Source organism: Pangasianodon hypophthalmus, chromosome 2 (genome assembly GCF_027358585.1).
Source record: "Pangasianodon hypophthalmus isolate fPanHyp1 chromosome 2, fPanHyp1.pri, whole genome shotgun sequence".
NCBI classification, from domain to species: domain Eukaryota; kingdom Metazoa; phylum Chordata; class Actinopteri; order Siluriformes; family Pangasiidae; genus Pangasianodon; species Pangasianodon hypophthalmus.
This window is the reverse complement of record NC_069711.1, coordinates 17,607,814-17,630,607: the sequence shown is the minus strand read 5'-3', so window position 1 is coordinate 17,630,607 and position 22,794 is coordinate 17,607,814. Positions and strand designations below refer to the sequence as shown.

Below are 22,794 nucleotides of genomic sequence, written 5' to 3'. Positions count from 1 at the left end.
TTTGATTACTGAGTTTATGGTTACGGTTAGATTTAGGTGTAGGTATAACATTAATTAGCTGCTTGGAAGGTGGACAGTGTTTATGTGTGTGTGTGTGTGTGTGTGTGTGTGCGTGTGCGCATGTGTTCCTCAATGTGCTAAAAAAAGACATAGACAACACTGAAAAATTAAATTTACACAATTTAATTTTTTCTGGGATGTCCAAATCCTACGGAACTAGAAATCTTAACAGTAAAGCGGTTTGTGACTAAATGTGTGTGTGAGTTCATTGTGTTTGTACAGGGTGCCAAGCAGTCAATGTTTCATTCCAGTCAAGAAAAGTTGTGTGAGGAGTTCAGAAGACAAACAGACTTCACCATTCAACATGATAAATAACCCTCTAACTCAATACACCGTGCTAAATAATCTTCTTGCTCAGTACACCATGCTAAATAAACAGTAGTAAATTACTGCTGCTAGTACATGCTGCTATTACACAGCATAACTACACGACTCCTTCATACAGTCTCTTCATCTCCCTAGAGCTCAGTTTCAGGTGGAATCAAGAGTGTATGGATAGTGGTCTTCCCGTAATCAGACCGCCCAGTCACCTCTGTTCTGACTCCATCCAGAGCTCATTCCAAAACAAATAGGGTGCAAGCCATTTTAAACAAAGAGGAACGGATCTTCATACAAAGTTCAGTGGCCCGTGCTCAGAGTGCTCTCCGCAAATTCCTCCCGAACCTGAGGGCAACGGCTGCTGGATGTTTTAAGCACAGAGGTTACAAAAGGCAAGTCAACACATCAACTATAATAACGGCTAGTGGTAGACACAAGTAACTGAGAGAGACAGAGTAATATAGACAGACAGGAAACCATTCAAATGTGGATAAGCATGCAGTAAAAATCAAAATGAATGGTGTAAATGCGCACGTGTGTGTGTATGTGTGTGTGTGTGTGTGAGAAAGACAAAGAGAGAAAGAGAGAGAAAGAGAGAGATGGGAAGGAGTGAGCTGTATTATGAGTTTTAAATTCTTCATGTATTACTTTAAAACAGTTAATCCTGTAAAATTAACAATGCTATCTCAATAACCATATAAGCAACATACTAGCTAATTATACAGTGATGAATAACCTGCTATAATAAGCTTATAGGTTAATAAACAAAGCTTAATAACCCGCTAGTTCAAATCATGATGATAACCCGCTGGCTCAACAGACCATTACAAATATTCTGCTAGCTCATTATACTATGCTAACTTGTCGATTAGCTCAATATGCCATGCTAAATAAACTGACAGCTGAATAAACTAGGGTAAATAACACTTTAACTTAATAAAACTTACCACTGGTAAATAATCTGCTAGCTGAAAACAACATGCTAAACAGCCTGACAGACCAATAAATGATGCTGAATAGCCCGCAAGTTCAATAAAACACGCTAAATAATCTACTAACTGAGTAACCAATGCTACATATTCAGAGCAGAATCAGCATTTAAAATGAGTAAAAGATCAAAATGTATAGGTTAAGGTCTGCCGGCTGTGTGTCTCTATAGCACAGGGCTGATTAGGTCATGGGTTCAAGTACATTAGTGAGCGGATCGGCCCTGGAGACGGCCGGTAACCCTATAGCCTCTTCTAGGCTTTCGGCCTTGGCTTTGGAAGCATTAAATCAGCACGGCACTGAACTGTTTACCTCCTGAAGGATCTGCTGCATCTGTTACTAAAGGCCAGTGGCGCCTGGACTCACGAAACCCGACTCTGGTTTTAGAAGGTACACACAGTACCACAGAAGGACAGGACAGTGTGTGTGTGTGTGTGTGTGTGTGTGTGTAGCCTTCATACAAAAAACTAAAAGAGCCAAAAAAGAGTAAATGGAAGTACCTCACAAATACAGTAAAACCAACAAGTAAGTGTGTGTGTGTATATGTGTGTGTGTGTGTGTGTGTGCGCCCATCCAGATGGCTACATCTGTGTCTACTTCTCAGGTAGGTGGCATTAATGCCAAGGCCTCTAGCTAACTTTCCCACATGTCCATGATAGACTGGAAGGCCTGAATTTCACCTCCATCCCTGATTCTGCTCTCACCTTCAGCTCCATCCCTCATTCCACCCTGACCTTCAGCTTCATCCCTGATTCCACCCTAACCATCAGCTGTAGCTTTAGCTTTGGTGAAGGAGAAATATGCCAGCTTCCTTTGTGAAGTTAGGGAGCACAGAGGCAAACAAGGCTTGGAATCACTTGGCTATGATTCATGATGGAGCAGAGTTTCACCATCACATCGCAAGTACAATGTCCCAGAGTTCACTAAAGAATATCCATTTTTTACACACAACGTTCATATAGTAATTCTCTATGTAGGTCTACATGAATCTATACTTAATGCAATCCCAGCTCTAACTACTCAGCTATACTCTTTGGGAAGAGTGTCTTGGGTGTAAGTTGTTCTGGATGAAAGAATAAATTAATAACTGTAATGTCACTGCAGTGAGTGAATGCACAGAAGAGGAATGGAGAACTCCTGAACGTGTTCCAAAACAAATAGTCAGAGATGGAGGAGGAAACCATGTAAAACCACAAATAATGTTGTGTAAAGCCCAGCCACACAATCACAGTTGAACGTGTCAAGAACAAACAGTTTCACATGACATGCAAGTGTGGTCCGGGTCATCAGCCCCCAGAGGAAGGAAATCGCTTGCGGCGTGCAATCTGTCCATTTAGCGAGACAATGCTACGGAAAACGTCAAACTACAACAACATGAACTGAGACTAATGTGACAAACTGAATTAATGGAATTTGTGCCTTCTGAGAATTTCACAACATCCCAGCAGTGCTCAGTCATGAGAGGTTACTGGCCTCCTTTGGGAGACTATTGTGTTTAACCTTAACCCCAGTTGCCAGGCGTCCTGAAGCAGAGTTCATATACGGGAATGGAAAGCTTGATTTGGAAAGGAAACACCCAGCTACAAAAGGCCTTGAAGGAACAGTTTGGCCATAGATGAAACTTTACCCTTGCCCCAAATGTACTCAATCAACTAAGATATGTTTGCTGTCCAAAATTTGCTTCATTAGTTTTTAACTGGAACTACTAATTTGAATGTTGCACACAAGTAAAAGAAGCTTATAGCGGACAGTACGTATTCATCATGCATACGTAATCACGTACACTCCCCCAAAAGATGTTGATTGGCCAGGTAATACCATAAGGTTTCATAAAGCAGTAGAACTCCACCATCAGTCTGAAGGTGACACCTCCTACCTGAGGCTGATGATTGTGCTAAGTGATATTAAATTAAGTGTTGAGCGAGAAAGTGATTCCAGCTTCAAAATAACTGTTTAGCCAGTGTTCTTGGTTGAATCTGTCATTTTGCTCAAATTGTCCTGATATCTTGGTCTTTTGAACTATATACAGAATATAAAAGCCTACACTTTACCAGTGGTGTTCTGGTGTAGTCTAAGTGATGTAATGGGAGTTAATCTAAACAGGGAAGCTTGATCTAGCACTACATCTAGCATGCTGAATATAATGCTAACAGGAAAGTTATCCTATCACAAGGACCCCTTATAATTTCCTGCCTGGGTACTCCAACAGTCCCTTGAATTGCCCCGGTCTCCCACAGCTTCACAGATTGTGTGTGCTTGAATATGTAACTTATATATTTGTGTGTATAAGGCTGAGAAAGCTTCCATATTCAAATGTCCATGATCACATGCTATGCTTTGATTAAATATCTCCGGATGTATATAAGGGTCACCGCCAGGCTTTTGTTGTTTAGTTTCCCAATCTCTCTTTCGAATCAGAAAACACAATAATTGACTTAGAGATATCACAGTCTAACAAATACCTGAGGCTTGGCATACGCAGAGTGGAACAGCCTTATCTGTCAGTGTATGTAGACAAAACTCACATGGGGAAGAGAACTAGCACGCCATAATTCCTACTGTCCACAGAGTGCTGAGAGTTCTTTCCTAAAAAACAATGATATAAATGGCAATAGGGCCTTACATGGAAAACACGTGGCTTGAATTGGCCTGATATCAGGTGGGGGATTTGTGTTCATCCTTTATACTTGAGGTGATGACAGCTCTCATGTGTTTATATAGTTACTATGCCTGTCATTTCCAGTGATAGTGGGATGGCCTCTATGCCCATCAGTTCCATGGAAGGATGTGTAGCTTCTGCATCCTTCAATCCCAGTGAAGGAGGAGTGGTGTCTATGCTCACCAGTCTCATTTATGGAGGTATGGCTTCTGTGCCAGTCAGTCCTATTATTTTTATTACAACTTCTAGGATTATTTTGAAAGATATGACATGTGAAATACATCTTTCACCTGTCATATCTTGGAACAAGAGATACACACCACTGATGCCCTCTTGAAAGAACTTTTTGAATGAACTTCTTGTTTTGAATTGGCTTGGTATCAGGTAGAGGATTTTTGTTGATGTAACAGCTCTCGTGTCTTACAGTCATTTTAACATTTTTTAATGTTCAGTTCCAGTTATCACAGTTTCTTCACTAAATGAAAGCTCCACAATCAGACATCAGAGTAATGAAAAGAGACAGATAGCTGTTTAAAACTCTGATATACCTCTTTAGATATGCACTAAGTAAACTGAGAGCTGGCTTTTGTTCAAGTGTTTGCCTCAATTACACAGTGATTTGCAGGCCTTGTGATACACAGCGAGGAAAACCGTAGGCCCGTTGCCAAGCTACAAACACAAATACTCCACAGTGGAATCACAGGAAGAGGAAAGCAAATTCTTTCCATTGCCAACCAAAACCAAAGACTAATCACATTAAAGGTTTTTCTAGAGTCATACCAATGAGTCATGGCATAGACCATGCAAACTGGTTGAGCATTGCTAATTCATAAAGCTCATGCTAATCCAAAGAGAGACCGACATCTCATTCAATAATGTAGCACTGTGGGAGACGTGATTAATGAAATAGTGCTGTCACTACACAACAAAGCCGTACTGACCTGACCTTCACTAAGCCCGTTGTATTGTTTAATAAGCATTTCTATACCTTGACTGGTCAAGAGAGATCAAACAACAGCAATCTGAGAATTACACTGTAAAAAATTTAATTCAAGTAAGTACCATGGATGACATATTTCATTAAAATATAAGTTCATTAAAACTGTTGTTTGATTGAGGTACTTCACAGAAGAAGAATTTTCAGGACCAAAAAGAAAAGATTAGCACAGTGAGCTTGTCTGCACAGCATTTAGTAGCAAGCAGAGAGCATTCTTAGCTAGCTAACTACTGAAAGTCTATATTTTTTAATCAGATTTCTCTATTCTATTCTACAGGGTGTCCCAAAAGTCTCCATACATAGGGGACTGTGTATGCCAGCACCATGTCGGTTGTGCCTTCGTCAGTGGATGTTCGTGGACGTCCACTTCTCGGTTGGTCCACAACACTCCCAGTCTTTTTGTATTTGTTAATAAGATTGCCAACAGTGTCATGTGTGAAGTGCTTGCCATGTTTCCTGTTAAAGTTCACTGCAACATTGCGACAGCAAAGAGAATTATTTCAACACGTTCTTCTTTTGTCAAAGGCATTCTTAAAAAATATAAGCTAAGTATCAAAAATTTTGGAAGACATTTTGCTAAAAAGTGGTAATTTCCCCAATGTATGGAGACGTTTGAGACATCTTGTATTCTACATCCATCTTCAGCAACCTGGTCACAGTGGATCCAGAGCCTATCACGGGCATGAGGTGGGATGGGATGCCAGTCCATTGCTGGGCATCATCCATACACTCATTCACACACTCATTCACACTTAGGGGCAATTTGGTGTACCCAATCTACCTACTGGCATGTATTTGGGAGGAAACCCGTGTGGACACAGGGAGAACAACTGAAACTCCGCATAGACAGTAACTCGAGCTCAGGAATGAACCAATATGATATAGTATGATAGCGACTAAACATGAAACATTTGTATTACACGTTGTTTAACGTTTGGAAAAATATTGTAGGTGAGTCTAGTTTTCTGACTGTTTCTTAATTACAGGAAAAAAACACACTCGCATTCCACATCTCCATTTCACTGCTTTTCGCACCTAACCAATCATAAATCCTTCTGCCTCAAGAGTAAGTTTGGGTAAACAAACCTCCTACAAGAGGAATGAATACATATGGCAGCAGTCAAGAGGTGATGACTAGGACCCTAGTTGTGATGAGAGCACAACTTTCTGCTCTGTAGTCTGTTTTGGCGCGTACGAGCGGTGCGCTGTCCGTAATGCAGAAATCTCACTGCTCATATTAAGAGAGGTCACGCTGTGCAGTGATTGTGCGTGCAAGCAGGGTTTAATATTGTATTTCAATACCATAGGGCCCACAGCACTCAGGCACATTAAAGGGCTCTCCTCGATCCGCGTGGCTGATAGTGCCTAACAACCGCAGCCATTTCGCCAAGATATACAGTCCTTTTTCCTCCTCTCTTCTCCCCCACTCTCGGCTGTACAAAACCACCAAATGAGAGCCCCCTCACTCGAGGCCCGCTGCTGTTATTCTTGGGATGTGTGCACACAGGAAAGTTGATGATGAGTCTTTCTTTTTTCCACCCAATACTTTTTCCTCTTTAAACCCATTGCTCATAACAGAAGTTTGCACCTTTAGACAACTAGTAGTGATCACTGTGTGTGTGTGTGTGTGTGTGTGTATGTGTGTGTGTGAGGACAAGCTCCAATTGTGGGCCTTGCAGAACAATGGAAACAAAAAATAATGCCATTCCTTCAGAAATGGCTCGAGTCAGCACAGCTCTCTGCCAACAAAGCCGTCCAGCGATTACAACATTATTTCATCTGATAGCCGCAGTGAGATCACACACCCGCCTTGTTCTGTTTCTCCAACCTCCCCTTTCACTCACAAACCATCCAACGGTTTATTAACAACCCACCCAGACTGCAGTGCCCAGAACATGTTTTCATTCCACTCCATCAGAGCCAGTTAAAGTTGAATAAACTGGTTCTTCAATGTCCGAATACACACTAATCTTATTAAGATATATTCTAAAAAAAAAAAAAAATGGACAGTTTAGAGACTTCTCTATTTATGTTGGATGATGTACAACATATCCACAAAATGTATTTCTCATTTTAGAAACACAGGAGAGAAGTGGTCTACAGACTCAAAGGAAAATGACGGTAGTTTCTGAATTAATGTGAAATGGCCATTTTATCTCTTTCACTTATGTATAGGTGCAATTTACAGTTGTAGTATCACTAAGTGTTGTGCTTTGCACCTAGTGTCATGTCAGTGGTCTACGGTGGTCCCTTTCCATTGATAGACAGGGTTGAGAGGGTTTAACAAATTGGAAGTGTACAGGTGCTGAAATGTAGTTCATCTATAATACGTTCATATGGTACGTGCTCCTGATGAACCAAACTAATGGACGATATATTCAGAGCAAAATGATGAATTTCATACACCTATCTCTGATTCCTAAAGAGCTAAAACACATTTATTCATTATGTATTTACAAATAGTTCAGCCTAGTCCAAATGTAGTCAATCGACCAAGACATGTTTAGTGTCCAAAGTTTGCTTCTTTGGACTGGATCTATGAAGCTGATATTGCTTAATATTGCTGTAGTGGAATTTTATGCTCTAGTTTAGTACTGTGCAACCTCGAGGGGTGTATTACTGATTGATAATGTCAACTGGAGACTGAATCAATCCTGTGAGAAAACAATCATGTGAGTGTAATCTTTAACTTCTGTTAGACTGTGTGAATATTATTATGCTCAATACTCTAATGTGGCTCTAACGTTTGTCTCCAAAACTTCCACTGAGTGGGTGTGAGCAGCTGGAGGCCTTCTCCTTTATAACAATCTCACCTCAGGTTCCTCTCTCAGTTCTTCAGTGTTACTGCTGCGCAGGTTGATGATGTGAACTTCCTGAGGGAGGCTGGTGGTTCCACGGCTCGCACAGCCTGATAGAGCTGTGTAGCTCTTCAGCAGGGCCTGCACAGGGTGACTTTCACCCACAGGTAATAACTCACATGGGCTACGTGACAGTGGACCTGGAACACAAGAACACACATAGAGAACATCAGAAACACATAGGCACTGGTGTCTAATGAGGGCTTCACTCATCCAGTGAGCAAAGTAAAGTAGGTAGGGCCAAGTGACATGATAAGTTGAGTGGAGTTTTACTTTATGCAATGAGAATGAGAAGTGAAGCAATGTGATGATTACTAATCAGACTGAGGACTTGACGATGCTTCAATTTGAACAATATGAAACATCTACCTTTTTTTTGTAAGTCAAAATGGAGAAAATAATGGAATTCCCTCCTGGAATTCTTGAGATTTATGAATTATTGCTTTAAACATGTCAGGATGTGAAATAAATGATTCCACAAGAAATATCTCTGAGATTGTAGTGATTCTGGGTTTGATTATTGAATTAATGGCATGTAACAGTTTGTAGTTAGCCTAGATTGCCATGTGCATGTGTTGTTGCAGAGTAGTCTATGAATTAAAACAGCCATATGAATTAAAGTACCCGTTTTCACCATAGAGTAGGGATCAAAACTGGTTAACTGAATGTTTGGCTCACATGAGGCAGAAAAAATGTATACAAAATCTATATTAATACACATGTTAATCTCGCCAGAACTGATGGGCCGCTCAGATATGTAGTGAAACATCTTCGAGCTTAGTTTGTCTGGTTAATCCTTGCTACTTCTAGTTAGCCCTAGTTAGTCCTAGTTAGACCAGTCACCTTGACTTACATCCACTAAGTACACATTCATATACTCTGGCCATGTGATACATGACAATCATACTCACAGTTCAAGTGCAATGATAGCCCCAATCTGTCTTTGATATACACAGGATCTGTTTACTGATTATCACTGGAACGCACATGTGCTGGACAGAAAACTCTGTGAAGTTGTTTCGACTCCAAATGGGCCCAATGGGAAAGAAAATCGACCATGTGGGTTATCGAAAGCAAGGATGAGATAACAGTGCTTAGTGACTTTGCTCAACAAGCGTAAACACAAGTGTTGTTTTTCTTGCTGCAACTCCCATGTCACTAATTGATATAGATACTAATAAATAAGATGAGAGTGTAGACGTGTAGGGAGGCAAGCATCCAATAGTGTCTCCCACTCATACTCCACACTCTTTATTAGCGAGAATCTCTGGCCCATTTGTCCTCCTCTATAGCCTCCACTGTCACATCACCTCTTTCTCGCTCTCTCTCCTTACATGGCTACACTGACCCGCTCTTAATCACTTACAACAGGGTTTTACAAGATACTGTGCTCCTCTCACGGAGAAACAGCATGACAACAAGACAAAGTATTGTGCGAGCGCACTCAGCAGAGCTGAGACATATATGCGCTCAAAAGTCTCTGAGCTGTGGCCTTGAAGCTCAGCACAGAGGATCACTGGTTAGTATGGAATGGAACAACTCCTTTTGTATCATACCTCCAATTAAGGGCAGAACTATATGGCCTGGAATGCAGTGCTAGTTATGATTAATATTAAACAAAACCAGCCAGTCAGATATGTATGGGCTAACACCAGTTCAGCTTTTAAAGATGCCATGAATCACTGGGGATTATTTATGGCAACATCTCAGTTTTGCCTCAATCTTCATGCTACCATATAGTAAGTGTATAAGCTATAACTATACTGCAAAAATAATAGCAAGTGAAAAGGTCTTCAATTTGGCTAATGTTTCTGAGTATGAGCTTATAATAAAACAAATAAAAGATAACTAAACCTATTCCTCAACATTTGGCAGATTAGTCTTGTTTATTTTAAACCTTTTGCAAACTCCTTCCCTAAGGATCATGGGGCATTTATGTCTCTTCTCTGCAGCCCTTGCAAGCCTGGAGGGGACTGTCAGGCTCAGAAAGCTTAAGACTTCAAAAGGGGAATGACATCCTGAAGAAACAAGACGCGGCAAGAGAAACAGCAGTCTTTAGCTTCTTCACTGGAGCATAACAGCCCACAATCAGAGCCAGGCTGAATTAACATAAAAGATCACGCATACACAAACAAAAAGAGCAAGGAGTTCGGGATCATGACGCTTGGATGATGACTAATGTTTTTTGTTTTGAACGTAAATGAGCAATGCATTGTTCAGGTTACAATAATTAGGCTGCACACCTGGCCTGATCTCTGGAGCCTGGACTCGCTCACGGGAGAAAGCAGTGTATTTTTTGTAGTTGGTTTACAGTAAGTATAGTGTAAATGTAAATAGCTGCTGCTGCCAAAAATTAACTCAAGATAAACTTCTCCTATGTAAAACTGTGAATGTTTAAAAGTGACACTGTACGACTGATGGATGGATTACTACCTATGAACATAACGAGGTAGTAGCAGCACTAGAAAAGTTATTAGCTAGCTAGTTTGCCTAACTAGGATTTCTTGTAGCAAGGTGGTTTTGTTGCTAGTGTTAAAAGTAAGCAGCTTGTACATATTAAACTTTGAAAAAGTACATCTAATTTTCATCATGTACATATACAGTACAGTATATTGATCACTCAAGTTATGTGGCCACTATCTACCTTAGCTAACCACATTTTTAGAATAACTAGCCCTGCATTAGCTATTGCATATTATTATCAGTGTGCTCAAAATGTAGAATGTCATATAAGAATTTGTATCTAAACGATGTAAAGATGTGGTCCTCTACCTTCAATAGGGTAAAGTCTTCTTCTCCAGCCTAGCTATTTTGGATATATGTCTCCACACTGTACATTGCCATAATGTTTTTGCGTAAGATATACATTATCTTTATTCATTATTCATCAGGTTACAGAGAAACAAATAACAGAATGGAATATGGACCCCATAAACAAGCTCCCTTGTTTAACTCCTTATTTATATGTCATATGCATATGATGTGCCCCAATTTACCGTCATATACATGTAATTTACATAAAACAGATCCTAAGAAAAGAAGTATAAAAAAGATGTAAATTGAGCAGTAAATTGAGAAGTATTTCAGTGAAGGGGCGATAAAGGTGCCTGTGTCAGAGGTTTCTGCCAATAAAAATAGTATTTTCGGACGGCTTAAAAAACTTGAAGCAAAATAAAATTAATCGTAAACACAGGTTCAATGCATGAAAGGTTGGTCTAAGAGATTGTCTTTTGCAATACTTCATTTTTGCTTAATGTTTTTTTCATAGATGTACAGTCAATTATGAAAGTGTGCCCTTGATTTGTTTTTGTTTTTTTATAAATCTGTTTAAGGTCAAATTCAGGTAGAAAACTGAAACATTTTCCAATTTTCCTCGTCTGCAAGTAGTTATGTGAATGCTATTTATACCCAGGTTTTTATTCCAATAAATCAGATTAGGCTCAAGTCAGATTTAGTTCAATCTTTATTTATTAATATTTGTGAGCCAATTTCCCATCCTGAACAAATAAACAAAATCTTAGTTCATGTAAGCAAAAAGCCTGAAATCTCATTTGGTGAGTTTAGTATTGATATGAAATTATGTAATAACCCCAGTAAGACTCTCCATTCAGTTCAGATCTTTGTTGTGCATCTGGTACGTAGATGCTGTGTTTCTCCTTGCCACTAGAGATCTAAACGTACACCTAAAGCCTACAAATTTCTGTAGAGCAGCTTTGTGACAATGTCTATTGTTAAAAACACTATACAAATAAAATTGAACTGAATTGAAACGTGCCTATTACTCAGCTAAAAATCTAAAGAGCTGATGAAGATCCACGTCTGGAAGTACTGGCTTACAGAATAGCTTCCCACATGCATAATTGTGGTTATTTACATTATTGGCTATTTTTATTGTTCCTGCTTATAACTTCATTTATAAAACTTCAACTATTTTTCAGGATGTTAAAACATTATGCTCAAATGTGCACACACTCTGACCAGACATGAGTTTGATCGTACAGATATGCCAAAGATGAAATTGCTGAATAAGGAAACTGTCTGTGAAATCTGCGTACCCTCATTTTATGACCAGATTTGTCTGTACAGATCTTCGATGAATAAGGGCCATTGTGCGTGCACAAACTTTTGGGCATGCCAATTTAATCTTAACGCATCAACTATTTTTACTGCATGGGCAGTCACAAGGGAGATCCAAGCAAAATGCTGAACAGCCCCTTTCCCTCCTTCTCCTGTTTGGGAGCAATGGAAAAGAAAAAAGTGAACGAAAGGTGATGACCTTTGGACAACAATGCCGATCCCTTCAGTACAGACATCTCACTCAAATTCTCTCACCATCTCCCTCACATATACACATAAGCAGCTTTGTTTACTATTAGAAGGTCATCTCTCCTGGCCGAGTGTTCCTGCACGTCAGTGACTCTCCACCCGCCACACACCAAGCTGCTCGCAGTCAGAGCCCGGCTCCAATATACACACCACCTCACCACAACAACGATCAGAGGAACATATGGAAATCATTAGAGAAAAAAAGAAGGACAGACTGTGTGCGTGTGCATGGCTTAGGCTTAGGCACATTCAGCGCTTCGTGACTAACAAAATGCATGTGCCCTCCGCTGAGTGATCTGAATCAGGATAGAGCCACGATTTCCTCTCTGTGTATACTGGGATGACAGAATTGTTTGCAACAAGAGCTCAGAAAGCCTCAGACCCCATGTTTTTTCCCTTTCAGCAAACTCACTCACTCATACAGAGCTGAGATCCAGCCCTTAACACAAACAAACTCTGAGAAGACTGACCACAATGGCCATTTTGGGCAAAAGTTCAAGCTAAAGGATTGCAGGCTTTAAGCTTGATATACACTGCATGACTTTTAACAGATTTAGAAAATGAAAGGCATCTTAAATATACTGTGTCCGGACAGTATAGTGACCGCCATGATAGGGAAAGTCGAGCTACAGTGCTGAGCTACAGTAGCTAGCTAGCTATCTAAGTTATGTAGGTCATGTTTACTTAGCACAGTAATAGCCTTTCAGCTTATTTAACACTGTATAACTGTCACGTATTAGCTATTTATGTTTAGCTACTCCAATGACTTGGCTAGACAGTTAGCCAAATTTGATGCTTTATTTCATAACGTTATTAATTAGCTAACCTTTTATGTGTAGCTAACATAATTCAACAGCAGCTTCTTGCTGCAGTGCTACCCAGCTTATTTATTAGCAAACGAGAATGACCTTTATGTAAGTAATGAAGGTAACCATGTGATTGATTTAACAATATTTATTACATTAGAGGACCTGGCTTGGCACAGGGAATGCGTGGACTTGTTTGTGCCTTTATATCTTCTCTGCTAGACAGAAGAAAACATTATAACCTAATTTGTGTTTGCTTGTATTCCACAAGCTTCAGCATTCATCTTTTTTTTTCCAAGCTTATTATCTACTGCTCCTGTATGTCATCTAACTAAATCACTGACAAGACTCATTTTAATTGTTAGAACTCAAATATTTTTAAATTTGTTGGATCAAGGTCTATTTGCTTACCCTCCCACATCACTGGATCATCTATATCCACACATGGCTTTAATTCGCTATGTTTCTGAACATAAATATCCCGTAGTGTACATCCGGGATTTGTTGGTGAAAAGCCTACTGTGTCACAAGTCAAAGCAACTGCTCTTGTGTTATAATCTTGAAAACATTCCTCTAATCAACTAGTAAAGCACTTGAGTTACCTTGTCTTACTGCTGTTCAACCTTTTAGGTGACCTGCATGACCTTCATAAAGTTGTCATGTGTGTGGCATCACCTGTCCTTCCTCTTCTTCCTTAATGAGTTTACAGTCTGTTCTCTCTCTCTAACATGTCATCATGTTAAGTCATCATGTATCTCGCGTTCTCCTTCACTGTTACATTTGTTTCACTATCCTTTTGAGGACCTTCCATTATCATAATTACTAACGCAGCTTAATAATTCTGTGCCTACACCTAACTCTAACCTTAAAGTAGCCAAAAGGGAACATTTTGGCTCACACAATTATTTTCATTTTTACTACACAAATACCTTCATTTGAATAAGTGGTTTCTCTTTATCTCTTTTTTCTATCTCTTTCTATCTCTGTCGCTGTCACTGATCTCTCTCTATGATGGAGAAACATGCATTGTCATTCTCCCTGAATCGTTCTAATCAGTCTTTGCATCTGTCTCTCTCATTCTCTTTATCTCTCTTCATTGCTCGCTCTCTCACACACACATATGGCCACACACTTTCCCTGTCCTTACCACACTTCCTCTATCACAGTCACCCACTCTCACCAACACACTCTCTCTCTCTCTCTCTCTCTCTCTCTCTCTCTCTCTCTCTCTCTCTCTCTGAAATCCCTCAAACAGACTTTTCTTATGCTCAGCGGAGCTGGGAACAACAAGCACCAGCCAGAGTAGGGGAAAAAAAATGTGGAAGACTGCCAAAAGATTACAGCACTTATTGGGCAGAGTTTTTATTTTTTTAAACTGCCTAAAGGAGATAAAAAAAAACGCTCCACAGACAATAAAGTGTATTAGACAAAAGAATACAGACATTTTTATTACAATAAAAGAAGAAAGTCAGGATTTTGTTTTATAATCCTCAACCTAAAATGGAAATGAAATCAGGGGCTAATAGACAGAGAGGGCTCATAAAGTGCAGAGAGCAATATGCATCTTAGCATGCAGTAAGAATGACGGTGAAATAAAATTCATCTATGAAAGCAGCAATCACGGATTGATAAGATAACATTTCCCTCTTTCATATTGTTGAGTAAAATGCATTGAGTGAATGATAGATGAAAGCGTCAAGACAAAATCTAGCAGGATAGAAAAGCAGCACAGAGAGTAATACTAAATGAATGACTTCATGATGGTATTTTATTCATTTTACTATCTTGTCAAACAAATGGAATGCTTCTCGTAGTACATCTGGAAAAACTATGACTGTGTCTGTCTGAAAGAAAGGGAGAGAAAGAGAGAGAGCTCTTCATGCATCTGCAGCAGTTTTTTATCCTCTGTCACTTCGTTTATCCTGTCTACTGCAATCTCTCTCAAACTCTGTTCACCTTTCCACTTCTTTGGACTCTTTTTGGTTTTCTCTCTCCCTCCCTCATGTCATCACTCTTTCTCTCTGTTCCTTCCTTCAGCATATAGAGGACACACAGGTCCTGCACGGCCAAGTCGATTGCCACCTGCCACACACGAGATCTGCACGCCTTAAAACAAACATCTTACTGAATTTAGGCACACACACACACACACACACACACCAGTGTGTAGATAAAAAAAAATCAGAGGTTAAAGAGTAAAGTCAGTACAGTACAGTTAATAAGAGAACTGAGGGAGTGGGGGGAGGGAGGCTTGATGGGCATCAGTAGATCATTTTACAGTGTGGTGTAATGCTTTCAGATAGAGAAAAAATGTGTCACTGCAACCCACTTGCACCTGTTTCAGAGATGCTGAACGACAAACCAAAACCACAAAAGAAACAAAAGAAGCACACACACATTCATACAGTATATGTTAACTTCTGTTTTCTTTATATATATATATATATATATATGTATATATATATATATATATATATATATATATATATATATATATGTGTGTGTGTGTGTGTGTGTAGAAACATTTAATGTCATTATTTTTAAAGGCATCTTTGCTTTACAGCATGCTGTATGCTGTAGAGCATGCTGTAGAGCAAAGATGCCTTCAAAAGTAAATGTTTCTACATTTACAAAAAATACTACAAAGAGCAGTAAACAGTAATAAATGAAACAAGTCAATATTTGGTGTGACAACCCTTTGCTTTAAAAAAAATAGTAGTCTATTTGAGCAATTAGTACAATAGTACAATTTGTGCAGTTTTATAAGCAAACCAGCTGTAAGTTTTACTGAGCATCGCAGAACCAACCACAGTTCTTCTGGAGACTTTGACTGTCACATGTCCTTCTTATTTTTGCATGCAAAATCTTTATGTTTTTTTGTCTGAAAACTGGTCTTTTACATAATATGCTGCTTTCCTTATTGACATACAAACATTTTTCTGTAACACTTAATTTTGTGCTGGAAGACTAATGCATGGAAATCTAAAATGCTTTTGTGCTGACTTGATAACGTAGAAGTCATATGTGCATACACATACAATACGTGCAGTACTGCACATAAATCTTGTAATGAAATTCAATAATAAAACCAAATGTAACTGGAGATATCTAAAGCTCTGATAGAATATGCAGTAAATAGTAATAAACTAAATCAAATGAATATTGCCCATCCATTATATATCTGGTGTGCCTTTAAAACTGCATGAAAATTTCTAACTGTTTACATGTAATATCTTCAGGATACATAGTTTGTTTATTTATATTTACCACTAACAATCGGGGGAAAAAACAAAACCTTTTAGTTCTTAGGTTGTGACTTGTGCCACACGTCCCTGAGATCAGCATGACTGACATTTAACTCAGCACTTCTGTGGTTTTGGCTAAATAAAAAAAGCTCAAAATGTGTGTTTGTTTGTGTGTGTGTGTGTGTGTGTGTATGTATGTGTGTGTATACGTGTGTATGTGTGTATATTTATTTCCCACTTGAGAACATTCTGAGGGAAGCTCACTGACGTACAACTTTCCGCTGCACACGTCTGTGTGTGCATGTGTGTATATATATATGTGTGTGTGTGTGTGTGTGTGTATGCACAAATGTGTAAACTCCCACATTAGAAAAGTCAGCACGCGTTTGAGAATTTAACTGTGTGAAACGAATAGCACTTTTCCACCAGATCGGTTCCACAACTAAGCAAATTACCCATAATCCTCCACACTGTAGTTACTTCCATCACCAAGTGAGCCATGCCATACTTAAGTACCCATGCTGAATTTGGTTACCCTACTTGCTCAGGTACCACATGAGCCGAGCTGGGACATAAGAGTGGAGATAAAAATAGGGCAGACCATAGACTGATAAAACGGTCGCACAGACGTGCTGATTACCGTCTCTGGCTGGAATTGCTTCTCTACCAGCACAAAAATCTTCAGTAGCAGGCTAGTGTAGTGTCTGCCAAAGTTTTCCTTTATGCCAGACTTAAAACAGTCTTTATCGACACATCCATGTTTACATGAGTTTCAAGCAAGATTCCCAGTCATTGTGAGAAAATAAATCAAACACTGCCCATAAAATCTCCAACAACTTACACTATATGGCCAAAAGCATGTGGACACCTGACCATCGCACCCATACATCAGCCTTCCCCAAACTCTTACCACAAAGTTGGAAGCACTCAATTATCTAGAATGTCTTTGTATACTATAGCATTAAAAGTTCACTTTACTAGCACTAAAGAGCCCCAAACATGTTCCAGCAAGACAATGTCACTGTGCACAAAGAATGATCTGTGAAGATATGGTTTCACAAGGATGGAGTGGAAGAACTCGAGTAGCCTGCACAGTCCTGACCTCATCCCCACTGAACACCTTTGGGATGAACTGGAATGTGGACTACACACCACGCCTCCTCACCCAACATCAGTGCCTGACTTCACTAATGCTCTTGTAGCTGAATCGGCAAATCCCCACAGCCACGCTCCAAAATCCAGTGGAAAGCCTACCCAGAAGAGTGGAGGTTATTATAACAGCAAAGAGGAAACTAAATCTGGAATGGGATGTTCAACAAGCACGTATGAGTGTTATGGTCAGGTGTCCACATACTTTTGGCCATGGTACATCCATGCATTCCTCTGCCGTACACCAAAATGGTCACATCAAACCAAAGCCATACAATAAAGTGATGCAGACTGCTAATTTGCCACTTTACTGAATTAGCCAGAGCAAGCAAAATATGAATAAAAGGTATAAAGAGGAACAAAAAAAAACATGATACACATAGATATAGATAGTAATTGTAAACAAGACTAGCAAAGTCACACAGGCTGTGTAAATATTTTCATTGAAACACAGCAAGGATCACATTTTGCTTGGCTCTGCACTTGGACACATGCCAAGAGCAGGGCACAGGAAATGATGTCACTTGCCAAATGCCAACTATGAGCACATCTGATATTCCCACAATCCCTCAGAGCTGTTTCCGAAGGGAAACAAACAGACCCTTCCCCTCCTTAAAGACACACACACACACACACATGCACACACTTGTATGTTAGGTTCCCAAAATCCCTGTACGTGAGCTTCAGGGTTTCCTCTTCAACTCAAACCAGGCTGAAACAACATTTGATTGACCCACTTTCTCCTCACATTATACACAGGAATAACCACTGCATGTGACCTGTGTAGATCTCTAAACATTTAATAATGCTTAACGCTGCAGAAAAGCTGAGTTTTTGTTCTTCAGATAAGTTGGATTGGGGTGGATGGCAGCATGTGGGTAAGGAGGGGCAGGAAGACACAGTCACTACTCCCGGATGGGCATTTCTATCCACATAAACCAGGAGGAAGTAAAAGCATGAGCGATTAGATCAATCCTGCATGCTTGCTCACGGTGTAATATGCTAAAATTTCCCATGCTCCACCAAGCCCCTTACACACAATATTCCACATTCTCTATCTCAGAGGATCCTCTGTGTGATGAATGAGAGTGATGGGCAGGTAGCTTGTACATACTTGTTGCCTGTCTACTTCATTTATCATTGTCATTCCATGTACGGGTGACAAAAAGATGGGAGGCAGACAAGCAAAGGGCAAAAATATGACTGTCATAGTCAAGGAATGTCAATCAAAACTGCTCATCAAAACAGATCCGGAACCTTGTGGGATGTTTAATATAACACTAAGGTTTGGTGCCATGCAGATATGAATACCTCATACGTTTAATGATACATGGAGTCTTATAGAAACCGAAAGCAGCCTCACATTTTTTGTATATCTGTATACTTCTAGATGTGTGCAAACACATCATGGCTTTTTAATGGAGGTATAGGGTAAGCATGGGTAACTGATTAGTTAAATACAAAAATTTAGCACACCTCAAATCAAACTACAGACTTAATCACTACTTAGACAGTTGCAGAGTTGGCCAAAAACGGATGTGTATCTCAGGTACATGCGACTCTGACTTTGAACTTTGAGTTGAATTTTCTAGCACAATAATGGCTAGAGAGAGGAGCAGCATTGAAACCAGGCCAGTGTCCAGTTTAGAAGTTTGACATCTTAGATTGATGTAAGCTGTCCAGTCACTGGCTGCAACTCTCTAAAGTAAATACAAGGTTTTTCACCTCTGTCTAAGCTTCAGGCATTCTCTGGCTGTACTTTTAGTTCATCTTAGTAGATCGGGCAAAAAATTATGTGTTGAATCAAGTGCTATTTTATAAACCGCCAAATAATGAGGTTGGAAGCCATACTATTAAATTAAACCAAATTTGCAGTGAATAATGTGATGATTACAACTAGGACTATTCATGGAGCAAGATACTGGCGATATACTGGACTCCTAATGAATGTTTCATTGAATGCGTGCCATTTTCTCATTTACCTATCATATGTCTTTCTTTTTATTTATTGTTAAATTGGCTTGTGCTTTTGTGCTACATTGTCCTACAGTTAACAGCATATGGAGAACATTCCTCACGTAAATAGTGACGAAACCTTTAAACTTAAGTCACCATCTCTGAAGATGGCCCATAAAGAGAAAGTTCAGTGTACTTCTCTTTGAGTGAAACACAGTTTCATCAGGAGATCAGCAATGGGCTGTAAAACTGTCAGTACTAAAAGAGAAGCCAGGGACAGAAAGACGTGAGAATGAGACAACAGAGGGGAAGTGGGACAGATGGCTAGAATAAAACAGAAGTAGTCAATCCTACACTCCATAGAGGGGAAAACTGTAAAGTGACCCATCAAAGGGTGAAAACAGGGAGTTGCTGTGCTTGTTAAGTACTTGAACACAAGGCCAGACAAGATCCCAAACCCTTGCAAAAAGGTTCCCTCATGCACCAAATCCTTTGCTGCATTCCAAATGTTTTTACAATTAACAACCCACCATTGAAATGAAATTGATTTCTGTCCTGCTTATTTAGTGTCTGAAGAACCATGATCAAATCTGCATCTAGCTAGCATTTTATGCATTTTGTATACACAAATTTTAAAGGAGTAGTGTGTGTGTGGTCGTGTGTTTGTAAAGGCCACAAAAGAAACAAGATTTTGCAGTGTGTCTGGACTTTAAGATAATCAGAGTTTCTGATCACAGATAATCAGAGTCTTCTGAGTCTTCAGAAGACTCCCTAAATATGTACATATTTTTAGAAACAGTGTTAGAAAGAACCCCCTCAGTTGTCTAACAGAATCCTTAAAGGTTCTATGTAGAACCCTATAACATGGTGTTTCTCCTTCAGAAAGGGTTTTAACCTAGAAGCATTTTAGGAAGCTAAGAATTATTAATAGACAAAGAACCAGTGAAGAACTTTTTTTCTGTGCAGCTACTGCCTCTGTTTATTAGCCTGTAGCCAGGCTCATTTTATGAAATTATAAATTATAAAGTCAATATTTGGTGTGACGACCCATTGCTTAAAAAAATAGTAGTCTCAGGTACAGTTTGCGCAGTTTTAGAAGGAAATGAGCTGTAAGTTTTACTGAGCTTCTTGCAGAACCAGCCACAGCTCTTCTGGAGACATTGAATGTCACACTTGCTTCTTATTTATGCAGCAAAATCATTAGGTTTTTTGTCTCTTACGTAATATGCTGATTTCTTTACTGACATACAAACATTTTTCCGTAACATTTAATTTTGTGCTGGAAAACTAATGTTTGGAAATCATTTTAAACCAGAAACAATAACCACCCTGCTTTGGCACCATTGTGGAACCACTTGTGATACAATCCTATGTTATCAGTGTAGATTTTAGAAATAGCATCACAATTTTATCCTTTTTCAGAAATACAGTGGGGTCAAAAAGTCTGAGACCACAGGCGAAAATGCTTCTATTTTGCATTCTTTTCTAATTTAATGTAGTAAGTCTGTGTGGCAGTTCAGAGTTTCAGAGATACAACATTTCGTAAATAGCCAAGAAAGCTGTTCTGAACATCATATTTAAAAATCTGGGCCGCTTCTTCTAACCAGGTTTTGAATTGTTGTAGGGAATGACACCAAATTATGTGCTGAGGAAAAAGGGATTCTGGCTTCAACGTCAATATTAGTATTGATTTTAGCTGTATGACATACTTTTGTCCATTTTCTATAGACAGCAGTGGCAGAAATCATAAGCAAGTCTGCTTGAGATACTGAGCAACTCAACACTCTTTGCACTAAGTATGTGATAAGACATGCAATTCAGAGGTATCAGTTTCAACTCGAATCGAATATGCAGCTAGTCCAGGTGCTCAGTGGCTACTCATTACCTCCATCAGGTGTGTTGTGTCAGTGCAGGGTTAAGAAAATTTCCAGCAAATGGGTCAGTGACCGCTGGCATGCAACAATGTCCAACTCCCGATAAACTCAGCAGGTCAGCTTGATCAGGTCACAGTACAATTTTTGCACATAAGGGAGAAATTACAACCAGAGGCAAAAAAAACCCTCTTTAGACTCTGCAGGCCTTTGTTCCAGGTCCAAGCACATTACCAGGTGTGCACAGCTGTAAATCTGAGCTTCTGTGCAGGTTCAGGGACAAGCAGGCCACTGAGACAGAGTTCAGACAGAGGAGCACATATGGCCAAGGACATACCTTTGTGTAGTGTGTGTTTGATCAAGAGGAGGAGAATACACAAGTTAAGAGTAAATGAGGCATGATTGCAGGAGGATCAGTATTGAGAATTTTTTCCTCAGATTTTTTTGTGTCTCAAATTGCATATTTTACATACTTTCAGTGCCGGTAGTGTGTTTACACTGGAACCGAAATTTAAAACAACATAATCTGTCATTTTAAAACAACCACGTAATCTGTCATTTCCTTTTAAAATGAAACTTGTGTTTGATTTGAGATGCTACGACTGTGCAAAATCTCAGGTGTGATAGTACGTAGTGTATCGTCCAAAGATACAGTGCATTGTGTACAATTCAGGACAATTTAAGGCTCTCCCATCTGCTCACATTCTTTGCCTTTTTTTGGCTCTCTCTCTCTTTCCATTGCCCCTTCATCTTCAGTGCTTACAGTAGATATAAATCAGTGGTGTTTGAAGTGAGGGATGACACGGCCTTTCCCAGGAGAGAAGAGAATGAGGGAAGGAAGGAAGAGGAGTCTCAGCACATGGGCAGACAGCTGCTGCACTCGGACCAGCACACGCGCGTGGATGACCAACCTCACAGCCTGACACAGAGCTAGACACTACAACACGAGCCTCATGCGCACACACACACACATCCGAATTCAGAGACACATACGAATTCACACACACACGCTCACACACACGCACAAACACCAATATTTCAATAGAAAACTAATAGGTGTAAAAATGTCTTCAGACATGACTCTTCATCTGAGTATATTTATTCATTTCAACTGATTTACATCCCATAGTAAGACTGTGTTGAGTTCTCTTGAATTTCTGATTCTGATTCTGATTCTCTGTGCATGTGATAAATGGACTTGAAATTGAACACAGCTTTTCTGTCAACCCCTTCCTCTGACAGCATCAGTACCATCCTCCAGTGCAAAAGAGTCTTAATGTGTGAGAAGGAACAATATTACACAGGGAACATGTTATTCTGTCATCCAACTATTCAAATGCACCATCTAAGCCCACAATGAACATGATGGACAGATTAAAAATCTTCTCCGCTCTGTGCAGAGGAAGAGGGCCCTTGAGTGGCACACGTGTACCTCCTACTCAGCTTTTCAGTTTTTTCCTCATTTACATAGCTAACCACACATTCCACTATTTATAGACACAGTAAGTGTTGTACACAATGTTTCCAGAGAAACAGGTCATTTCAGAGAAAGTTCCTTCATG

At 39.6% G+C, this 22,794-nt stretch overlaps 1 protein-coding gene across 4 annotated transcripts in view; it reads right to left on the bottom strand.

Moving 5' to 3' along the window:
• The window catches only part of tgfbr3 (transforming growth factor, beta receptor III), a 103,050-nt gene that overhangs the window by 60,909 nt on the left and 19,347 nt on the right, over positions 1 to 22,794 (bottom strand). For all 4 annotated transcript variants that reach the window (XM_026913172.3, XM_053231514.1, XM_053231533.1 and 1 more), the window contains exon 3: positions 7,835 to 8,019. In XM_026913172.3, the coding sequence (XP_026768973.3) occupies positions 7,835 to 8,019 (185 nt within the window). The remainder of the gene's footprint in view (positions 1 to 7,834; positions 8,020 to 22,794) is intronic.